Raw genomic sequence first — 21909 nt, 5'->3', positions numbered from 1 at the left:
CTCAGAACCTCAATTAGCCCGTGTTTAATTGGGGAGGTTAATATACACACCAGCTGTAGGAAAACGGATAAAGTGCTTAAAAACCACAATGACGTGTTTTTAAACGATTGTTCATCTTCCCTCTCCAAATTCACTGTTCCCTTGGGGAAATGAGCACACTTCAGACTGATAATCCTGTCCTGAGGGCTCCTGAGGGCAGATTTTTCTGAAATGACACCACCACCCCTTCCAACACACAGACATTTATGCTGGGCCCTCACCTCATGTAGACGCCAGGAGGCACCATGGTGGAGAAGAACTGCTCAGAGGCCGCCAGGAACTCTGGGGAGATGTTGGGGTCCAGGAAAGGGCTGTATCCTGGGGAAAGAGGATACTAAAATTTAACCCTTAAACCACCCAGCCTCCCTCCCCATGGCTCCTGTCCCCCTCGAAAAAACTCCTGCCGGCTCTCCCATTCTTCCTCCCCATCCGTTCACCTGCATACTTCGCAGGTGTTTTCTGCAGGAAGCTGGGCAGCCACTCATACAGAGCGATGTTCTGAGGGACAAGAGAAGGCAAAAGGGAGGCAAGCGCTGGAGCAGCCGCCCTGGGAGGGATCCGAGCCCAAGGAAGGCTTCGGTGGGAGATGAGGGTCAGGCAGGGGCAGTCACGAGGGAGGCAACTCAAACAGGACAGGAGCGGAGGCCCGGCCCCCCACAAGGAACCTGGGATGGCAGAGGAGGGCGGCTACATAAGAACCACAGCAAAGGCTCGAGGATCACAGCGCTTTGCCTCCTCATCGTCTCCACGTCCACTCCGAGACGAGACGCTAGCCCCAGTTCTGGGGAGCAGCGTCCTCCTGGAAAAGGGCGTTTCCGGGGGCTGCCCGTCGGAGGATGGAGGGCTCTGCGCAGCAGGCAGGGGCGGGGCGGGGCGGGGAGGGGGTGCGGACTGACCTGGTAGGTGGCGATGACCCTCTTGCGCGCGTGCTGAAACAGCTCCTCGTCCCCCCACCGCGGGTGCTCGCGGGCCAGCCGCTGCGCCCACACGTTGTGGTAGCGGAACCACAGCAGGCCCAGCGCCTGCAGGAAGGGGTCGCGGTTCCCTCGCTCCGCCCCGAAGGCTGCACGCGACGCCGTGGGGCCGCAGGGGAAGAGACGCGCGGCGGTGTGACCACGGAGAGCGCAACCTCGGCGCCCCCCAGCCCGCCCCGCCGCGCGCCCCGGCCGCCGCAGCCCACCCCGCGGCCTCACCATACAGCCCCCGGGGCCCGCGCTGTCCCGTGGCGGGGTCGGGCGGCGTCCACATGAGCAGGGGGCTTTGCGCGTTGCGGGGGAAGGCGGGGTCGGGCCCCGACGCCAGCTGCCCCCCCGGAGAAGCTCCGCAGCGCGTCGCTCCAGGAGTGCGAGGAGCCATAGATGGCGCTGCCGTCCAGCCAGCCCGTCACCTCGTTGGTCTGCGGGGGTACCGGGAGGGTGAGCCCAGGGTGAGCCGCGGGCGGAGTAGCTGAGACGGGTAAGGGGGCGCCAGGGCCAGCCCAGCATCGGTGGCGGAGGGGAGGGGGAGCGGGGGGACGGAGCCTCTCCCGGCCGGGCCCTGCCAGGCCCCGCCCCCGCGACCCCGCCTGCCGCGTCTCACCAGGTCCCGGGGGTTACTGGGGCTCTGTCCGGTCTCGGGGTCCCAGCGGCTCCTCTGGAAGGGTAGGACCACGTCCCCGCGCTGGTCCGGGTCGAACACCGGGTCCCCGGGCGGGATGTGGATGTTGAGGAACTCGGCTGGGCAGCCAGGTGTCTCCACGCTCACCAGGTCGGACAGCACGTGGTAGCCTGTCCGCAATGGGGGCGTGCTAGGGCCAGCTGAGGGCCTGGCACTCTCCTTTCTGTATCAGGTATCCAGCCCTCCCCTACTCCCCTTGAAGCATCAAAAGACTCCTTAGATTTTGGGGGCAAGTCCAAGTCTTGACCTCCTCCACCCTTCCCAATCCTTTGTTACACCTTGGTCCAGACTGTTTTCATTGCCAGTTTGGTCTTCTCCTTGGTAACTGGGAGGTGCCCGGTGAGTGTGCCTAGGCAATTGGGCTGGGAACACCTGCTGCAACATGCAGCTGGGAGCGGCCTGCCCAGAGGGCCTGCCAGTCTCACTGTGAGGCTAGATACCGGGAATCAAATGTAGCCCCCCCCCTTCCCACCCCCTGGAGGGCTAGCAGGAGCCAGGCATTCCTGCTGGGTACCAACAACCCACAGACACGGGTCAGACCACCCATTCTAGCGCCCCATTTTGACATCCACCCCCCCTACCCAGACCTTTTGCCAAAGGCAAAAGACTGAGACTGCCCTGACACTGTCCTAGGAGCCACAGGGGCAAAGAGTGAGAACAGGGTCCCACCAAGAGTCCCTGCCAGATTATTTTTGTGCTCCTGCCTCCATCTGTACGCCCAACAACAGCTCAACGTGGGGCAAATTTATACCTCCACCAACCAGACTTTCTCCCTCTAGTTTTTCTTCCCCAGAAAAAGAAATACAAGACATAGCTTTCTCCACTTAAGAAAAATCATTTTAGGCCCTAGACATCTTGTGATTTATGACTACTTGCCCAAAGCATATTCTTGACTTATCTTTGCAGGATTTAAACCCCTTGGAGCACTCAGATACCAGAACAATTAAAGGCAGAGAAGTGATGTCAACCTTTGCGGCCCTTTTGTTTTTCATCAATTAAGACCTGAACTCTGTCTCCCTGAGATGACTTTTGCCTAAATTCTAGGCTGAATTCCCCACTGTACAAGTGCCTTTGTGAATCTGTATGTACCCTTAGCTTAAAACTTCCCAGTTTTGTTGTTTGGGAAGACATTGCTTTGGGAAATAACCCCTACATTCTCCTTTACTTTTTCCAAGTAAAACTCTTCCCTTTCCTATTCTTGGCTTGGTTGTGTCTTTTGGCTCAAAACCCACCAAAAGCTGAATTCAGTTTCACATAACGTCACCTCTCCCCTCCATCTCTCACCCCCATCTCTGAGACCCTCCATCACTTCTCTCTCTCACTCCCTGACTCCCCGCTCAGACATAGACGTGTCCAGCTGACCCTACTGGCCTCCCTCCCCCAGAGGTTGAGGCCCTCACCAAAGAATACTCCCAGCACTGTTCGGTTTCGCAGGGAGGCCTGCCCTGCAGGGCCCCTCATGGCAGTGTTGCTAAGGTCTCTGGGGTTGGGCAGGTGGGGTTCTCTCAAGGGCTGGTACACACCATCTGCATAGCTGGCTGGGACTAGGCGCTGCAGCCGAGAGCCTGCAGTAGGAGAGGTTGAGAGACAAGGGTAAATCCTCAGTGGGGCTTGCTTACCTCCTCTCTCCCAGGATTCCCTCCATACCACAGGGAACCCATGAGCCTTTGCTGGTACCTGTCATCCCTTGCCCCTTAGTACCACCCTGACCGTAGGGCTGTCTCCACTTGGCCCTCACCTACCTTTGCTACCCCATCTGTGCTCCATGAGGTTGTTGTACCACCCATCAAATCGCTGCACCTCCCAGGAAATGGGGTTCTGTGCTCCTGTGTGAGAACAGAGGGAAGGGGCAGCTGGGTAAGTCTGTGCATGGGAGGACAGGCAGGCATGTAGGACATGGGTCTTGGGAGGCTGGCAAGGGGAGCAGCAGAAGTTGGACCCCCAGCACAGTGTAGAAGGTAGGGTGCAGAGGAAAGAACCCAGGACAGAGTGCTATCCAAACTCAAGTTCAGTCTTTAAGCTGCCCCATGGGGGAAACATGGCAGGGAGCACCTAAGGCAGTATAGTGGGGGACAGCGTGTTTTGACAACCCCAGAGAGCAAGATGAAGCTGGAGAACAGTGGCAATGTGGAAGGGGATGCAGGAGCCTTCTACTGCTCTCACACCTCAGCTCCCAGAGGGACACTGCAGGACAGAAACCATTCCCAGCCCTAAGATATCATATGGAGCAAGAGCCAGCCACACCCTAAAAGCCAACCACTCTTCCATCCAGGGAAGGAGAAGTCATTCTATGACCAAGCCCTGGGTAGGGGCAATGTGGAGAGGGGCTTGGCCCTCTCCTGCTGAGCAGAGCTCAGGGCAAGGGTGCGGGCCCTGGGGCTGTGGCTCTGGGACCTGTTGCTACTCTGGTCTCTTTCCCAGTTTCTGGGGTGGGATCAGGAACTGCCTGGTCATGGGATAACCTTGCCTCTTCTGAGGCAACATGTTCCTCATATAATTCCTCTTATTGACCCTATTGTACTTTCCAAAAACTAGGATCTGGGACGGAGCACTCAGTTGTTGAGGGAAGAGTTCAAACAGTGGGGACAGAGGGAAGGGTCTAGAATTAGAGGTGGACCTAGAGGTCCTTCTGGTCCGTGGATCAGATAACCAGATTCCTTTCCCCAAACTAGGAGGCTACAGGGCTAAGGTTCCCTCTCTGCTCACTTCAGAGAACAGAACAGAGAAAGAGAACAAAGAGAAAGAGAAACAGAAGAAAAGGACCCTCATCAGCCATCAAGGGACCCATTCCTCTGACTGTCCTTCCACTCACACCAAGGATAAGATCTCAGAGCTATGCCTCACACTCCTGTGTGCATGTGCATGCCCACGCATGCACACTCAGTCACCAGGAGGTCAGAGAGGCAAAATGACTCAGACCCTGATGTTTGAGCAAAGAATCCAAGTAAGGATCCAGGACTTGGGGCAGGAACTAGGGGAGCCACATACACATGATCTCTAAAATAAGATGAACTGGTAGCAGAACAAGAAGAGGGTCTTTGGGGGAAGGGTGTAAAGGAGAATGCCTCCCGGGAATAAGTGGCAATAGCTGGGTAGAAAAGGAAAATCCAAGGTCAAGGCAAAGAGAGGCCAGGAAGGAATGGGAATGTGAGCAGCTCGTTCATGGGAGAAGCTGCAGGGGTCTACCACCTCCAGTCAGAGTAGATCATTCCACAGATTTTCTATGCTTCCTTTTCTTGTCCCTTTTCTTATCCCGCCACACCTGATAGGGCTGATAAGGGGCTTGCTCTTTTTAACTTAACTTGTAGCACCTTAAGCCCGCTTCCCTTCTCAGAGACCCAGACTTCACAAAATGGCCTCAGAGTCTAGCAAGAGACTGATGGTAACAAGATGAAGTCTAATGGACCATACAGAGGCAATAGTTGTTTGTTGTTGTTTTCATATTGTTGTAAAACACTGGTGACTTTCCTTCAGCTTTGGGTCCAATCTGACCACAAAATCCTTTATTGTCTTATGTGCCTAATCAGCCTTTTCCCATTTGGGATCAGGGGTCCTTACTTTATGAAGAAAGAGAGAAGAGAGAGGAGAGAGAAAGGGCCTCCAGACTCTAAGGAATGAAATAGGAAATGCTGACACAGCAGGGTTCCTCTGTTCCTAGCTACACTTCTCCTCCAATCTATACTCACCCATGGATGTCCATGACCCAATCAGGAGTGTCCATGCCAGAGCCAGGCAGAGGCCCATGATGAAAGTGATAATAGCGCTTAGGTGTTAGGACACCCTAAAATGGAGACCCTAGGAAAAGAGAACAGGGAGAATGGGTCCCAGAAATTCAGGAGAGTCAGGCCAGGGCCTCTGCAGGCCTCTGTGAATCTAAGTGTGAGCTGGGCCAACACCACAGTGGGGAACAAAAAGCAAGAGACTCACTCGCCCCCAAGAGTCTTTCATTCATTCAACAAACACTTGGCACGCATCCACTATTTTTTAGGCGTTTAGATCTAGGAATTGGAAATTAAGTGATGAACAAAGCAGACAGAAATCTCTGCCTCCTTGGACTTACCTTCTAAGATTAACTGAAAACCTTGTTTTGGCCCAGCTCCCCAGTGTGTGTGTTCCTTGGACAGAGCCTGGCTTGAGGGCCAGGACACTGAGCTGCTGCTACAGTGTGGTTTTAGGCAGGTCACTTCTCTGGTCTGGACCTTGATTTCCTCTTCCAGATATGGGAATAAACATGCCTGAACTGTCTACCTCCTAGCATGGTTGCCAGAATCAGACATGAGATTGAGGTTGAATTCAAAGCAAGAAAAGCGACAGGTGTTATGTAAATGTGATATAGAGAGAGGGTGGGCTGGAGCTTGGCTCTTCTAGGCAGACTCAAAGAATGCAGCACCAGGTGCTCCTGTGTTTGGTGCCAGCTTTCCTCTCTCTCTCCCTCTCTCCAGGCTAACAACTCAATCACCCAGGGACAACAGGGAAATGGGGCAGCAGGGGATTCAGACTGGGACTCCTGAGTGGCACAGGGAGTGCCAAAGGTGAGTGAAGATCTTCTAAGGCGGCATATAGACACTGGGGGTGGGGTGGGGCTGGGGAACTATCTAATGGAAGAAAGTGGGAGTTCAGAGAAAGCCTTATCTCAGACTAAACTCTCAGGACTCCTGAACATGTTGTCTAGTCAAATAGGAGGAGCCCTGGAGGGTGATCTCATCCCAACTTGCCAACTCCCATGAAGCAAATGAAAAACCCTAGGCCCTGTCATAACTCAAAAGCTCAGCATTCCACCCACTCCATCTGAGACTGCCCAGATGGTGGTCTTTGAGAGTTTGTGAAGAGCAGGGCCCTGAATGGTTGAAGCCGTAAGGATGTTGGAGTGGCCACAGTGGTCCTTCCCTAATCTAGGATGCCCTGCCCCTACCCCCCTACCACTTTGTCTTGTCTTTAGGATCCGGGCCCCAGACACCAATGTACCACTCAACCCATAAAAGCATGCAGTGAGCTTTCAGGCCAGGCTGTGGGGATAACCTGAAGAGGAATGTGGGCATGCTTAACAATCACTCCTTGTGGGTGGGTAGCCTGTGATTTATATAGCAATATTGGTTCAGTAACTTCCTAACAACCTTGAGTGGAAGGCATAACCTTATGACAGAGCAGTGAAGCCCCAGGCAGTGGCAGAACCAGGGAGAGAACACAGGCCTACCTTGTTCTTAACCCACATGGCTACTTTTCCAGTCTGAAGTCCTAGAATGGGGACCCTGGGGTGGGGGAAATAGGAGCCAAGGCCATAGGGATTCCAATCTGGTCCCAAGGGAGGGCTGAAGGGGAAGCCTGGACTCTAAAAGCCCAAAGCTCCCTCCCTGGCGTAATGTGCTGGTGCCGGGGAGAGTTCCAGAGAGATCCCCTAGGCCCAAGCAAATTAGGCCACCCAACATTCAAGGTTCTCTAAGAATCAAAAACTTGGGGTGGGGTGTGTGAGGATAGGCCCGAACGGGTTCCCTTTCAGCCTCAGGCTAATAACGGAGGCGCAGGGGGGCCAGGGCTAGAATTCCCCTTCCCTCCAAAAGCGTAGCGGAGCTGGGGCACACTCCGCTGAAGCCACGCCGGTGGCTCTCCTTCCCTCCCGAGCGCCTGGGCCCGCGGGCCTGAGAAACCCTCCTCGGTCTGACCTGTGGCCGCGGCGTCCCTCGACCCCAAAGTGCGGACTGGCTCGCTCCTGGCTCGCCGCTAGGCCCGCGACGCCCGCTCCCGGCCGGCTCCCTCCGCAGCTCTGCGCGGGGAGGGCGGGCGGGGCCGGGGGTGAAGAGGGGCAGGCGCGGCCCAGTTCTAAGGCGGGGCGGGGCGAAGTGGGGCGGGAGGCCAGCCCGCGACCCGAAGAGGTGCTCCGAGAGGCCCGAAGCGCGCCAGGTGAGTCGGCGCGGGCTCGCGGGGCTCAGGTGGGGGAGCTGTCCAGTCCGTGGCGACGGCTCGGCTAGTGCGGCTACGGGGACAGAGAAAGGGGCAAGTCTGCTGGGGCTGGGGGGTGGGGAGAAGACCTTGGGGGGGGGGCAGGGGAGGCGCTCCCCGAAACTCTCCATATCGTCGGGTCTGGGCTCCAAGACCAAGAAGATCGGTGAACGCCCGCAGAGCAGGCCAGGCGTCCGAGCAAGGCATTCGTCCTAAGACCCTGAGAGTGTCTGTGGCAACCATCCCCTGGGGTTCCTCGTGAGCTCTCGGGGTCTCAAGCCCTCCAGCCTCGCCCGCGCCCCACCGGACTCCAGACTGCATCTCTAGGTTTGTGCCGGAGCTGCCCGGGAGTTCTGGGCAGGGGGCAGGAGGAGGAAGGCCGGAGGGGTGGCTGCGCAGGGGACGGCTCTTGTGCACGGTCCCTCCTCTGTCCCAGACCGAGGGCGGGGGGCAGCGCCTCTGATCCTCGGGTGCGGTCTGAGAAGGTTGAGAGCGACTTGGAGTGGCGGGCGGGGAAGCACCCCAAACCCGGTTTGTCCGGTCATAGCGTGGTCCTTAAGTGAATTAGGAGAAGAGGAAGGTTGGAAGCGAGCCCCGCCAAGAGAAAGGGAGCGCATTCGGTGATAGAACGTCTGGACCTCGTTCCCGCCCCCAGGAGCGCTGCTTGTGAGGTTCCACAGGGAGGAAGCGAGCGGCGCGGGCTGCCACGCACGCACTGTGTGGAAGGGGCGAAGGTAGGAAGACAGTGGTCCGGGTGTGAATGGCGGGGATGATGAGGCTGCTGGGGTCGGTGCGGTCGGGATGGGTTTTGAAGGGGGCCTTGGAGTGCTGCCCCCATCCAGGCCCCTGGGGGCGCACTTCCAGTGCCCCCCTCCCCCCCGCAAGTTCAGATCAAGTGGGAGTTACTCAAAGAGAAAGTTTGGTAAGAAGTTAAGAGGAGAAAAGAAAAACCTCGGAAGACCATACATGCCACAAGGTTTACAGACATGGAATCCTTATCTTGGCCTGCCTGGAGCCTAGATAGTTTATTTGCATGATTCAGCGTCCCTGGGCTCCTTACTTACTTCAGCCCTCAACCCACTTCTCAGATCTTCTGTTTCTCCACTTAATTCTTTCCTTAGTGCAACAACATACACACGCCCACACACCTTCCTGAAGAGAAGAGGCTGGGACAGGAGTTTCTGACAGTTCTCACCAGCCAGAGCTGTCAACTTTAATGGGATCAACCCCAACCAAAGAAACAAAATAATCACATTCTAGTAGCTGTGTATCACCAGTCAGCGCTCTTGGCAACTCCAGCCATGTCACCCATTCCTTCCTGGAGAATTATAGTATTTCTGAGTTCCAGAAGATGTGGGATGTGGGGAGAGGGAGACTGTAAGAGAGGTCACAGAGTACTAAGGAAGTACGTAAGAACTTTGAATGCTGAAGACCAGCTGTATCAGGCTGGATTTTCTTAAAGATTTGTAACTTTATTTCTTATCCACCCCTTTTAACACACACAGGAACCCCACTTCAACCTGGGATTGGTAAAGATTGGGTAACGTCTGAAATGCAACTGAGCATTAGAAATGCTTCAGTAATTTAAGGGAGTTCAGAAAGGGGGAAAAAGTGTCCCTCACTTCTCTAGGCTGGGTGAGAAAGGAGGACCCCAGAGTGTGGGGATTGGCCCACCCCATTGAGAAAGCACCTGTTTTGTCACAGGGGCCTCTGATTGAGGGTTTATGTACCTAGTTCTCTATGTTACTAAGCAGTACTTTCTTCTTGTGTCTGTATTTCTGTTTACATGAAATTGTAGGTGTATGTCTGACTGTATCTTGCACTTATTTGTATTAAGGTACATTGTGTATATATACGAGTCACAGTGGTGAGCTAGGGGAAAGGGGGTGAAGACTGAAAAGAGATTTTTCTCAGATTGGAAGAAACTCTACTGTCAGACCCTCCTTGGCTTGCCAAGGAGGAAGATGTTCCAGAGGAAAATTATAAGCTTTGTAGGAAAGGAGGATTGCTGGGTATATGGACTTTTCATTTAGTCCCACCACTTCATGCAGGAGGCTTGTTAGCTTAATTATTAAAACCAATTTGGGATCAGGGTCATCCAAAATTAGCTTTAGATTAGGCAATGGAGATTAAGGAAAACCTAATTCCTTAAATTAAACAAAAAGAATTTTATTCACTGTCTTTTTGCTTTAGTCATCTTTAATAAATATTTTGGTGAATTGGAAATAAGTTAACATTGTCCTTCTGTACTTAAGATACAGAGAGACTTTTGTTAGTGTTTCTTTGAAGCACCACGTTAATGGAGGTGAGCCATTCTTGTATTTTATAACCTCCCACTAAAATACATGCAGGAATAATGCTGATATGTAACACTAACCAAAGTACATTACACTATTATTATTTGCTTATATTGCAGCTATTTGTTTTTGAAACTTCAGCATATAACATGCATTCATAGTATTAGAAACTTGCTTTATCTTCCCACCTTACTAACCAAGATATTCTACATTTTACAGCCTTTTTAAAAACATAAAGCCTTCCATCACAATTGTAATGGCTTTAGTCTAGGTGTCATAACGAATAAATCCTTAGACCAATAAGTAAAATAAATATCACTATCACATATTCACAATTCATAGTTACTTAGCTTTAGCTAGAGTTGAAACATATGTTTCAGATTCAATTAAATGTGAACATTCATGCTTTGGACTCCAACTACTAGAAGAGGCTTTCTGAAAATTTTGTGAAAGCACTACAGATTGACAGGGTTGGTCAAATCCCTTCCTGCCCAATCCTTAGGCCTATATTGGTGACACTCAATTAACATTGAATGAGAATAGAATACTCTATAGGGCACAGAGGGAGCATAGCTCCCTCTTGTGTGTGAAATAGAGGATGCCACCTACAGAGAGGAAGTCACTCATTCATATATATTCATTCATTCAACCCACAAGCTGATTAGTATATGCTACATGCAGGGGATGCAAAGATGGAGATTAGAAGCTAACAGGGAGACTGATGTTCAAACAATTACAATCCAATGTGATTATTGTGATCGTGGAGGTATATTCAAAATGCAATCAGAACATTAGAGGTAGGAACATCTACACTGGCCTAATGGTGTCAAAGAAAATTTCACAGAGGAGGTAACATGAGCTGAGACTTGAAGGGTGAAAAGGAGTTTGCTAAGGAGTAAGAGCATTCCAGGCAGAGGAAATAGCATATGCAAAGGCATGAAGAGTTAAAAGAGTATGTCAGATTCAGGGAGAGGCCAATAATTCAGTATTGCTAGAGGTTAGGCTGGGCCAAAGATGGAGGTGCAATGGTAGATGAGATCTGATCATAAAGGACTTTGTATGTGATTGTGAGATTAGGTTTTACCTAGAGCAAAGAAATAAAATGTTTATATTTCCTTGTTAGAAAACAATGTTCTGGCACCAGGCAAGATAGAATGAGACTGAACTAGGGCAGTAGGGAAGGAAATTCATGGATGGTTTCAAGAAATGTTTAGGAGATAAGATGGTCCATCTTTCCGGCTTATTTTATTGATAACAGTGGTGATGTCACCAAAGAGACAAAGAACACAGAATAAAAAGCAGAGCAGAGACAGTGAATTCAGTTTGGGACCTGTTAAATCTGAGGCATCCATGGGGAAGCCAAGTGAAAATGTCAATGGGACAATTGGCCCAGGTAAGAGGTCTGTCTGGAGACATAGATTTGAGAAGCATCGGCCACGGGAATAGATGATTTTGCCTACGGAATCATGAAGAGTACTAGAAGAAAAGAGCCAAGGCAGAATCCTGGGAAGCAGAAACATTTCCGAGAGAGGAAGGACTAGCAAAGGAGCCACAAAAGTCATGACCAAAGGCAGGAGACCCAGGAGAACATGCTGTCATGGAGATTCAAGGAGGACACATTTGAAGAAAGGGGAAACAGTCCACAATGCCAAATACCACAGAGAGGTTAAGAAAGATGAGACGTGAAAACTTCCCTTTAGATTTAGCATGTGATAACCTAATGGAGAAGATGGGAATGGAGAGAAGCCAGATTGCAATGGGTTGAGGAAATAAAGCAGTGGAGACACCAGCATAGACTATTCTTCCCAAAAGCCTGGCTATGAAAGGGGGAGAGTGAGATAAGACAGTAGCTGGAGGGGACTGAGAAGTTCAAGGGAGAGGGTCCCTTCTCTTTGTGTTCTTAAGATGGGAGAAATTTAAGCATATCTTTGAGAGAAGGAGCCAGCAGAGAAAGAGAAGCTGACAAGTTGTGTAGAGAATGGGGGATGACTAGGGAAAGGTGGTTGTGAAGGCAGGCAAGAATTGGAGTGAGAGCCCAGGAGAAAAGGAGATACCCATTCCCCTGCAATGGAAGAATTGAAGAGTTAAGAAAAAAGCAAAACTTCATGGGAAAACCGAGGCTCAGAGCTTATGTGACTTGTCCAAAAGACAGGATTAAAACTGTCTCTCTGTCTTTTTGCCTGACACTATGCTACCCCCCCAGAGATAGCATAGGAGGTGGCCAGCCTAGAAAGAGAGTGAAAGGCTGGGAGCCACAGGGTATTATAGAAGAATCACAGAATTTAGAACTAGAGGGGACATGGAGATCATCATATCCAATTGCAGACGAGGAAACCAAGGACCAACGAGGTTGTCATTTGCCTGCCTAATGTTTTAAAATAAGTGAAGAACTGGTTCCAGCCCAGGGTTCTCTCCAACAAGGATTGGATAAGGAGATAAATGGAGTAGTCAGATGTCCTCTCTTTCCCAATCTTGTAGCTTCTATCTATTCATGTCACTCTGTTTCAGGTATTATTCTTAGCACTTTACACACGCAATCTTGTCTCACACTCACAATGACCCTGTGAGGTAAACACTGTCATCCTTACTTTTAATAAAACCAAGTATCTATAGGGGTCAAGTAACTTGCAAGAGGCAGATACAGAATTCAAACACAGAGCTGCTTAACTTCAAACTTATTCTTTCACTATATCACTTAATAAGACACTACCTAGCCAGACTATAAATAATGGAGCCTCCTGGGAAAACCAAGGCCCCAGTACAGATCACACACAGGGAAATGAGCAGAGGTGGGATCATTGATTGTAAAATAAGGTGAGCTAAGTTTATTTCAATTATTTTAGAGTTTCCAGAGGAGGAGTCAGGGTGCTTGAGAAAGCTAGACAGACCAGTGTGGGCAGTGCCAGGACCGGGAATCAGCCCTCTGATGATATCGTTGGATTATATATTTAGCAAAGCTGTCTGGCCTTTGTTCCTTCGGAAACTGAGAAGGAAAGCCAATCATTTTGTAATCTGTACCAACTTTCACCCTTATGCCTTCGCTTGATAGCTGTATAGTAAATACAGCTCTTTTTATGTCCTGTGATCTGTCTGATTAGGCTGGAGGCCTGAGAGAGATAAAAGAGAATTATATTTCTTAAGACAGTCCCAGAGGAAGCAGAGAAGCCTCGAGGGTGGTTGTGGCACTGATTTAGGGGACCTAAGGGTTAGGAAAGGAGCATGGGGCAACAGAGATGGATTGCCAAGACCCTCATTCCCTCACAGCCAAAACACAGGGAGATGGATGGCAGAGGAGCAATGGACAGACAGTAGCAGTAGAATCTGGTGAGCTCCAGAGATGAGGGAACTGGTCTGGTTTATTCTTAGCTGTATCTTCAGCACCAAGAATAGTACCTGGCTCATAGACATAAACATTTATTGTCCTACAGCATACGCCTCCCTGTCACAGTCCCATCAAAATGGCTGCTTTTGGACACACATTCCCCTTCTATACTGGCCTCAAGCCAATCTTCCCAATGGACACCACCTTGGCCGTCATCATTGCCATCTTTCTGACTGCACTGGTCACCTTCATCATCATCCTGCCTGGCATTCGGGGCAAGATGGTGAGAAACAAACCCAGCCCTGGAGACCCCAGCCCCAGAGAGACCTTGGCCTCAAGGTGAGGGGGCCAGACTCTCTGACTACAACCAGACTCAGGAAAGAGACTCCAGTCCTGAAAAAGTGTCACCCACCCCCCAGGAGGGAGGGGAGCTCCCTGAGGAGCTCAGGAGGGAGCTCCCTACTCATTGATTCAACACATAATTTATTGAGAACCTATTACGTGGCAGACACTCTGATCTCAATTGACCAAATGACCTCAGTTTTAGAACCCCCACCCCCACACACCCAAGTCTGGAAGGAGGAAGGGTGGATTTGGAAGGAGGGTGTTCCTTCCTAAACCCACCCACCCTGTGACTCAGAGGGTGTTCTGGCTGCTGCGGGTGGTGACCAGCTTATTCATCGGGGCCGTGATCCTAGGTGAGTATAATTCTGGGCAACTGCCTCTGTGCCATCTAGTTTGCCCCACAGCCAACCTCCTCTCTCCTGGTTTCCTTACAGCAACTTCTGATTCCAGGGGGTGGGGGGTGGGAGGAGCATAAGCAGAGTGTGATCAAGGAAGTCTTGGATTCTGACCCCTTTATTCATCTTGGGCAAACATATTATTGACAATCTAACCATGAGCTAGACCCTGAGCTAGTTAATAGATATACAATTATGCGCAAAAGAGACCTAGACCCCTTGGAGCTCTCCTTCTGACTCTATCCCAGTAATGCCCAGATTTTCCTGAGTTCCTGTATGTCCAACTCCCCAACTCCAGCTGTGAATTTCAGTTCTGAGTGGTTCGTGGGCCAGGTCAGCACCAACACATCATACAAGGCCTTCAGTTCCAAATGGATCAGTGCTGACATTGGGCTGCAGGTTGGGCTGGGAGGAGTCAACATTACACTTACAGGTAAGTGATGGTTCTTACCTGTGAGGGAGAAGATTCTGCTGTGTCTTTGGAATCTAATCTGGTGTGGTCTAAAGTTCTACAGGATGAAGGGATGGTAGGAAGGGAAATTTCCAGAGATTAATAGCAGCTTCTGTACACCTGCCCAATGTGATGAACCCCTACCCAGGCTTGAGTTCCTCCTGAACACACCTGCCCCATTCCCCCAGGGATCCCAGTGCAGCAGTTGAATGAGACCATCAATTACAATGAGGAATTCACATGGCGCCTGGGTGAAAACTATGCTGAGGAATATGCAAAGGCACTGGAGAAGGGGCTGCCGGACCCTGTGCTCTACCTGGCTGAGAAGTTCACCCCGAACAGCCCATGTGGACTGCATGGCCAGTACCGCCTGGCAGGACACTACACCTCAGCCACACTCTGGTGAGTATGGGATAGAGGGCAGCCTAGACCCAGGGATGGTGTTTCTATCCATCTTTCCTCCACTTATGTGGAAATCCCTAGTGGGACAGGCTGGCACCAGCCCCACAGTGCTTGGTTGGGAAACCTATAGGCAGAAAACTGTGTCTCACATCTCTGGGATATTCTTGGGTGCCTGAGCCTCCATGTGGGCCCTTCCAAATAGAAGTGTCTAGGCCAACCTTCACTAGGTCCTTGGCTCTCCAGGGTGGCATTCCTCTGCTGGCTGCTGGCCAATGTGATGCTGTCCATGCCCGTGCTGGTCTACGGTGGCCACATGCTGCTAGCCACAGGCATCTTCCAGCTGTTGGGACTGCTCTTCTTCTCCACGGCCACATCACTCACACCACCCTGTCCCCTGCGCCTGGGCACTGCTACGCTGCACACTCACCACGGGCCTGCCTTCTGGATCACATTGACCACAGGTGAAGTCCAGCCCTGAAGACAGACACAGGGCTTAGGGCCAGGGAGGGAGGGCCAGGGACCACAATATTGGTGGGGGTTGAGGGTCTGCCTCTGGGGGCCAAGATGCCTTTCCTCCCTTTAAAACCCCATCCCTCTTACATCACTCATTGGGGCTTTTTCTCCCCAGTTCCACTACCCACCCCCATAGATGCCTACTCCCTGTGTCTTCTGTCTCTGTCATGTTCCTCATCTCCTAACTCTCCCTTCACCCAACTCTTTCCCAAATCTTCCAATCTTCTGTCCATGCCCACTTCCCCCAAATACTCTTCTCTATGTCCCCCATTCCTAGAACCCTTCTCTTTCCTGCTTCACATGGCTTTAAATTGTCTTACAGGTCTTTCTCCTCTCCTGTTCTCTCATGCCCCTTCTCATGCCTTCTCCTCTGTGCCCTGCCCTTCCCCCAGGGTTCTCTATTTTCAGAGTTCTCTCTCTCTTTCTTCTGACATGTAATTCAAAGAGCACTGGACTTAGAGTCAAAGCTCAGAAAAATAGAGCCACACCAGCCGTATGACCCTAAGCTAGTCACTTCTCTGAATCCCAGTTGCTCTGAAACAGGGATGCCAGCATTCTCTGAGAGTTGTTCTGATGCTCTTGCAAGAGTTCCTTGGGAGGGTATTACTATCACCAAGGCAGGACACCTATTGTCTCATCCCCAGGACTGCTTTGTGTGCTGCTGGGCCTGGCCATGGCAGTGGCCCACAGGATGCATCCCCAAAGGCTGAAGGCTTTCTTCACCCAGAGTTCAGGAGAGGATCCTGCGCTGGAATGGAATCCTGAAGAAGGGGGACTCCTGAGTCCTCGCTACCGGTCCACAGCTGAGAGTCCTGAGCCCCAGGACATTCCCCTGTCAGAGGCTTCCTCTGAGGCATGCTGTAAGAAGGAGCATCCCAGAGAGCCTGACTGTACCCTATAAGGCTCTTCTCCCTGGTGGCACCCGGACTTCCAGTCTGGTTCCAGATCTTATTGGAGCCTCATAAACCACCAGAAATGACTGCAGGTTGGGTTGTTTCAGCCCCCCAGCTCCAATCTATAGGTGGAGAAGGAAAAAGAGGCTTTTCCTTTTAAAAAGCAAAACAAAAAGCCCTAATATGCTAAACAGAAATTGGAGCCACCCATAAACCCTGTCTCCATGGTAAGACCAAGCAAGTGCTGCCTGTTTATGCACAGCAACCCTGCCTTCCCTTGATGCCTTGCCTCTTTGAGGTGCCATTTATTGAAACTCAGCTTCATCTACATAATGTGTGTGTGTGTGTGTGTGTGTGTGTGTGTGTGTGTGTGTGTTGGGGAGGTTATAGTGTGATACCTGTATGGTCCCTCTTATCCCTCTTGTTTCCCTTTTTCTGGGTCCCTTTTGTTCTTCTTTTACTTCCCCAACTTGTGTGATCTCTTGGTACAATGAAAGTCCTGGGCCAGAGAAGAAACCAAACTTCTTGTCCCAGGATATCAACCACATGTGCTACATTATCTTTAAGCTTCACTTCTCAAATCTGCCAAATAAGATTGTAGGTCTTGCCAAGGACCCAAAAAATAATCCCAGGATTTATTTTTATGCCTTGCCGACATCTACTTTAGTTAGCCCTCAGATACCACCTCTTAGTGAATAAACTGGAGTTAGTAAATTACCTCAAAAATGCCATTCCCTCCAGGTCCACTCACCTGGGCCAGTGAAAGGGAAACCCACTGGGCCAATGGGATAGTGACCTGCCTGGTCACTGCTACCAACCATCCACCTGGGGCAGTTCAGGAAGATACTGGTTCTGGTGAGTTCCCCTTTGGGCTCACTAGAGGGCGCCTCTCTCCCAGAGCCTCGTGGCAAGGCAGAGAGAATGGACTTGGCTGCTTCCAGCCCAGGAAGTCCGCTGAGGACTCATATTCCCTGTCTGGGAAAGCCATGAAATGTAATGGAAACAATTTAAAAAAAAAAAAAAAAAGGAAAAATATTTATTTACAGGTCACTCTGGGAGATTTTTCCCTGGGTGCAGGAGTTGCAGCCCGTCTGAGGCCGCCTGCTTTTCCCCAGTGGCTCCCCCACCCCCATCCCTTCCCACGCAGTGACTTTCTTTGGGCTATCCCGGCCCAGCCCCAGCCGGCATTGCTACCTGGCTTGCAGGGGACCGAGGTGGGGTAGCAGTCTGAGGTTGAGTCCCCCTCAGAGGTTAGTATTGGTCGTTAAGTCCAGGGCTCCAAACTGCTTATGCAGTGGGTTGTTCAGGATGAGAGGCAAGCTCCCTTTCGCCTGGCTACCATAGTCCTTGCCGCTTCGGTCCAAGAAGGTGCGAAGCGCGCTGGGCCAAGAGTAGTGGAGACTCACCACCGCCACTCCCAGCAGGAGGCACAGGATGCCTGGGGCAGCGCAGAAGGAAGGAAACAGGGTAGTCAGGGCTCCAGGCCAGAGTCTGGCCTGCCCCCTCCATCTCCTGGGGGCTACCTCTTGCATTTCCTCCCCCAACACACAGGGCAGGAACACCTCTGATATGGATTACACGATACACAGTTTCATGTGCTAACTGGAGCAAGATACTGAACCCCTCAGAACCCTCTCCCCTCATGTGCAAAACGGGCATAACCACACCTGCCTCTAGGAACTCTTAAGAGGAGCAGATTAGATAATATGTGTGAACTCGTTTTGTCCACTGTAAAGTACACAGCAGTATAAATCCAGTCCCCACCCCAGCCTCCCGGAATCCACCTCCTCAGTCCTCACCGGTGGCCAGGGTGACCCAAAAGGCGGCGCCATAGTGAGTGGTGAGAGTGGCGGAGCCGAGACGGAGCGGGCAGAGCTGCACGCTGGAGATGGAGGCGAAGGCGAAGATAGAGAAGAGCGTGAAGGCACCGGTGGTCAGGAGCGCCAGGCCCCCGTAGAGCGGAACCGGCATGGAGAGCAGCCCGTTGGAGAGGAGCCAGAAGCAGAAAGCCACCCTGCGGAGGGGACCCACTGCGCTGTGAGCGGGGTTACCCTAGCCTCGCTCCCCCTCCGTCCTCCACCCCAGAAGGAAAGCCGGGACTGTGATGGCGTAGGCACAGGGGAGCCTTACAGGGGAGGGGCCGGCTCGCAGCCTCTGCCTGGTCTCTCTGGGTTCCCAGGTCTGTGCGGAGGACCCGTGACTTTCTTTCTGACCCCAGAGGTGGAAATTCGCACCTCCAGCAGCTATGTGGGGCTGGCTCACACGCCCCCACCGCGACAGTCCCTCCCTCAGTCACGCGTGCTTCCCTCCAGCGCTCACCACAGCGTGGCCGAGGCATAGTGCCCCGCCAGGCGGTACTGGCGGTAGAGCCCGCAGGGGCTGCTCGGGGTGAACTTCTCGGCCAAGTAGAGAACTGGATCCGGCAGCCCCTTCTCAAGCGCCTCCGAGTACTCCTCGGCATAGTTCTCGCCCAGACGCCAGTTGAAGCGCTCGTTGTAGTCTATGGTCTCGTTCAGCTGCTGCACTGGGGTCCCTGCAGAGGGCGGGCGGGCGGTGGAGTCACGGAGCCGCACGCAGCGGGGGACTCCGCAACTAAGCAAACACGGATAGGAAAGTGGAGGTGTGAGAGCAGTTTGGCAGCGGTTGGGGAAAGCACGGCTCCAAAAGGAATAAACACTATTTGAGCCTGTGGGGTCCGAGATTTCCTCCAGCTGTCCCTGCCACACTCCCCCAACCATGGAGTCGGACAACCCAGGAATTCACTTTGCCCCAGCCCCCTCACCTGTGAGTGTAATATTAATTCCCTCCAGGCCGACGTGCAGCCCAACATGGGCTCTGACTCGTGCTGCGCTGAAGGCCTTGTAGGATGTGTTGGTGTTCACCCCACCCACTGACCACTGTGCGCTGAAGTGCACGGCTGTGGGGAGAGGCACAGTGTGTGGGGAGGGGTACAGAGAGAATTGGGGAGATGGCATGGGGAGGGTGATGATGGCAGGTAGGGCGCAGTGCAGAGAGATGGGGGGGTCTAGGGGTCCAATGTGACATACATGGTAAAGGTGTAAGAGTGGGCACTAGAAAGCTGAAGAATAGGAAGAGGGAGCAGGACACGAACCCCAAACCTCGATTTTCCCAGGTGCCCTCTGCCCACCTCCATCCTCACCCCAGGTCCTCTCACCACCTGCTGCACCACACACTTACCCACAATTTCTGCGCCTATGAAGAGACTGAGAAGAACTCTCACCAGCCAGAACCAGCGCTGCAGGAATAGGTACCTGGGTCAGGCTTGGTAACTGCCCGGCTAGAGTCCCCAAGACCTCCCTTAACCCCATGCCACCTAGACCTTTAGCGCCTCTGAAACTGTCCCCTCTTGCACCACACCCTTTCCCCAGTTCCATTCCTGATGCTTTGAAGCTGAAGTCAGACTTGTTTTTTTGTACAGGTTCCTCTGAGCCATTGCCATTTCTGAAGTTTTCTAGCCATGCACTTCTGAGGCCCCAGCCCCATTTCCCAGTGCACCCTGCAACACGGCTTTCTGTCTGGTGCAGGCCCACCACCTTCACCCACCAGCTATCTGGCTCCTTGCTACTTGAATCACTACTATGGTGAGGCTCAGTGAGTCCAGAAGTGGTAGGCAGGCAGGGGTCATCTACCCCAGGAGAGGGTGGCCCCAGGGTCCTGTCACCAAGTAGACGAGGTGGGAATGCAGCCTCTCAGATATTCCTAGGTGCACCAGTTTCCCAAGGAAACCAACACAGATCAAGACTCAGGGAAGCTAGGAACCCATAGACTTGAAAAACAACTTAGATTCTAGGAGAAGTGAGGGGGGGAGGAGTCCAAGGAAAAGTACCCAGTCTGTTATAACTTCGAATCCTGGGTGGGAGTGTCTGAGCCCTTAGGATGGGAGCACTCATATACATGCATCTCTACGCAGCAGAAACACAGCGGTCTCAGCTGCTGAGACTTTCACACCAGTGAAACACAGCAGTCTCCGCTGCTGGTTTCTGTCCTCTTGGTCCGCCAGTCATTAAGTCATCACCTTAAGGCTGAGACTGGAGTGCAGCCACAGTCTGAGGGAAGGAGACTCCAGCAGCATGTGAAGACTAGAATCAGCCCCAGGATTACTGGACTGGGCACTCACTGTCTGCATCAGCTTCCTGAATGATCTAAGTGGGGTCGGTTTCCAGGTTGTTTTGTATAGGGCCTCAACCTCCCCCGGTTCTTGGAAAGGCATGCCTGCTGCCCCAGACTTCTGTCTGCTCCACCTATGCTCCTCTGGTTCAGTGTTTCAGTCTGACTATCCATGGAGGCACTTGGAACCACATTACCTGTCCTAGGTCTTCCAGAGACCAGCCGCCCAAGGCCCCCAGGCACTAGCATCTAGCACCCCCTTACCGAGTGGCCACGAATCCCAGGCAAGATGAGCAGGAAGCTGGCAGCCAAGGCCAAGAACACCAGAATGACGATGAGCAGTGGGACGCTGATGCCAGGGGCATGCCGGGGCTGGGGGTAGAAAGGCAGCTCACCATTCCACAGAGTCATGCTGCAACCCGGACAAGCTGGGTCTGCTGGAGTGGGAATAGCAGGTACCTGGCAGCCGAGCCTGGGTCCCACTTATCTTTATCCGGTCCCCTGCGTTCTTGGACAGGACTCAATGAGATGGTCAAGCCTGAGCTCCTGACTTTTCCCTAAGGAAGTGCAGCAGCCGGCCGGTTGCCTTCAAGTGCTCTGGATTGGCTGGGGCAGGGTTGGGTAGGTGGGAGAGAGGAATTATTTCTCACTGGTTGTAACCAGTTATGTTCAAGGCTCTGCGGGTTTGCTCTGTGTTTGGAAGTGGTGTGGGATCTGGACCCCTTTTATAGCAGCCTGAGCAGCTTGCTGGGCGGATGTCAGGGCTTGGCAGCTTGGTGTGATTGGGAAGAGAACTTGCAAATAAGGGGCGGAGGTTGCTATGCAAATGAGAAGAGCCCTGACTCCACAGCAAGAGGGCCAGCCTCCTGCCCAGATGCACACTCTTGGCTCTAGTCTGACCTGAGTGGGCACCAGGGCAGCTGGCCTTGGAGGATCCAGAGAAGAGGGTGAGAGTGCCATCGGGGAGGCTGGGATCTTCAGAGCTGGGAGGGGAGAGGTGCTGTGTTGGGAAGGTGGAGACAGGGAGGAGAGCAGAGAAGCAAAGATTCCAAGGGAAAAGACTTCTGCCCCAATTGGGGGCCCTAAACCAGAAGTTGGACCGGGGTTTTAGGGCATGATCTTCCTATCCCTCCTGTCCTTGCACAGGCACTCACTGCAGAGTATCAACGGCTGCAGGTCAGGGATTCCCAGCAGTTACTGAGCGGTTGGGGATGAGGATTTGAAGCTGGGCGCCTGGCTGGGGGTAGGGGGGGGGGGAGCCCTGGAAGGCTGGAGGTGAAGTTCTGCCTGGGACTGACAAACCCCAGAGGACTAGTGCCCTGTGTGTTCCTTTGGTTGGGGTTAGTTCTTCCACCAGGTGGAAAGTGGGGACTGGCATCAGTGCCTACTAGATGTCCTGACAAGAGCGAGGTGGGATGTGGGTCCTTGGTGATGCTCCTTAAAGCTTTGCTCCAGAAGTGAAAACAGCTGGCACCTCCTCACCCTGTGTGGGCTGTAGACATGAGGGACACTAACTCCTTGTCCCTCACAT

General features: G+C 52.5%; 3 protein-coding genes across 7 annotated transcripts in view; 1 reads left to right on the top strand and 2 right to left on the bottom strand.

Moving 5' to 3' along the window:
- DUOX1 (dual oxidase 1) overlaps positions 1 to 5912 on the bottom strand; it is a 32143-nt gene extending 26231 nt beyond the window's left edge. The window contains 10 exon segments of the mRNA XM_040492577.1: positions 261 to 357; positions 477 to 537; positions 936 to 1102; positions 1233 to 1350; positions 1352 to 1435; positions 1618 to 1805; positions 3096 to 3260; positions 3438 to 3521; positions 5382 to 5490; positions 5756 to 5912. Of these exon segments, the coding sequence (XP_040348511.1) occupies positions 261 to 357; positions 477 to 537; positions 936 to 1102; positions 1233 to 1350; positions 1352 to 1435; positions 1618 to 1805; positions 3096 to 3260; positions 3438 to 3521; positions 5382 to 5439 (1022 nt within the window). The 5' untranslated portion in view covers positions 5440 to 5490; positions 5756 to 5912.
- A 1837-nt stretch (positions 5913 to 7749) lies between these two features.
- On the top strand, positions 7750 to 16491 carry DUOXA1 (dual oxidase maturation factor 1). Of its 4 annotated transcripts, none has more exons than XM_040492565.1 (8): positions 7750 to 7959; positions 8288 to 8366; positions 13358 to 13534; positions 13892 to 13949; positions 14290 to 14424; positions 14631 to 14844; positions 15088 to 15305; positions 16002 to 16491. In XM_040492565.1, the coding sequence occupies exons 3-8, from the start codon at positions 13388 to 13390 to the stop codon at positions 16256 to 16258; spliced, it is 1029 nt and encodes a 342-aa protein (XP_040348499.1). In that variant the 5' UTR covers positions 7750 to 7959; positions 8288 to 8366; positions 13358 to 13387; the 3' UTR covers positions 16259 to 16491. The 4 variants fall into 4 exon arrangements, with proteins under 4 accessions (XP_040348499.1, XP_040348500.1, XP_040348501.1 ...); XM_040492566.1 differs by having other exon boundaries at positions 8180 to 8366; XM_040492567.1 differs by lacking the exon at positions 8288 to 8366.
- A 770-nt stretch (positions 16492 to 17261) lies between these two features.
- Positions 17262 to 21908, bottom strand: DUOXA2 (dual oxidase maturation factor 2). 2 transcript variants are annotated; one of them, XM_040492568.1, is made up of 6 exons: positions 20643 to 21892; positions 19449 to 19506; positions 19033 to 19167; positions 18570 to 18783; positions 18050 to 18264; positions 17262 to 17688 (listed from the first exon to the last, which is right to left on the bottom strand). In XM_040492568.1, exons 1-6 carry the CDS (start codon positions 20787 to 20789, stop codon positions 17495 to 17497), a joined length of 963 nt encoding a protein of 320 aa, XP_040348502.1. In that variant the 5' UTR covers positions 20790 to 21892; the 3' UTR covers positions 17262 to 17494. The 2 variants fall into 2 exon arrangements, with proteins under 2 accessions (XP_040348502.1, XP_040348503.1); XM_040492569.1 differs by lacking the exon at positions 19033 to 19167 and having other exon boundaries at positions 20643 to 21908.
- Between the last annotated feature and the right edge of the window lies 1 nt (position 21909).

The sequence above is a fragment of the Herpailurus yagouaroundi genome, unplaced genomic scaffold (genome assembly GCF_014898765.1).
Source record: "Herpailurus yagouaroundi ecotype Mexico unplaced genomic scaffold, PumYag 184, whole genome shotgun sequence".
Lineage (NCBI taxonomy): Eukaryota > Metazoa > Chordata > Mammalia > Carnivora > Felidae > Herpailurus > Herpailurus yagouaroundi.
This window is presented reverse-complemented; position numbering and strand designations above follow the sequence as displayed.

Bases quoted from the DNA above. Each gene is read 5' to 3' on its own strand.
- DUOXA1 (XM_040492564.1), top strand. From the start codon at position 13,267: ATGAGGGAACTGGTCTGGTTTATTCTTAGCTGTATCTTCAGCACCAAG. The intron at 14,845-15,087 runs GTGAGTATGGGA...TTGGCTCTCCAG, and splicing joins TACACCTCAGCCACACTCTG to GGTGGCATTCCTCTGCTGGC. The intron at 15,306-16,001 runs GTGAAGTCCAGC...TCTCATCCCCAG, and splicing joins CTGGATCACATTGACCACAG to GACTGCTTTGTGTGCTGCTG.
- DUOXA2 (XM_040492568.1), bottom strand. From the start codon at position 20,789: ATGACTCTGTGGAATGGTGAGCTGCCTTTCTACCCCCAGCCCCGGCAT. The intron at 19,507-20,642 runs GTAAGGGGGTGC...CTATTCCTGCAG, and splicing joins CTGGGATTCGTGGCCACTCG to CGCTGGTTCTGGCTGGTGAG. The intron at 18,784-19,032 runs GTGAGGGGGCTG...CGCCCTCTGCAG, and splicing joins AATTAATATTACACTCACAG to GGACCCCAGTGCAGCAGCTG.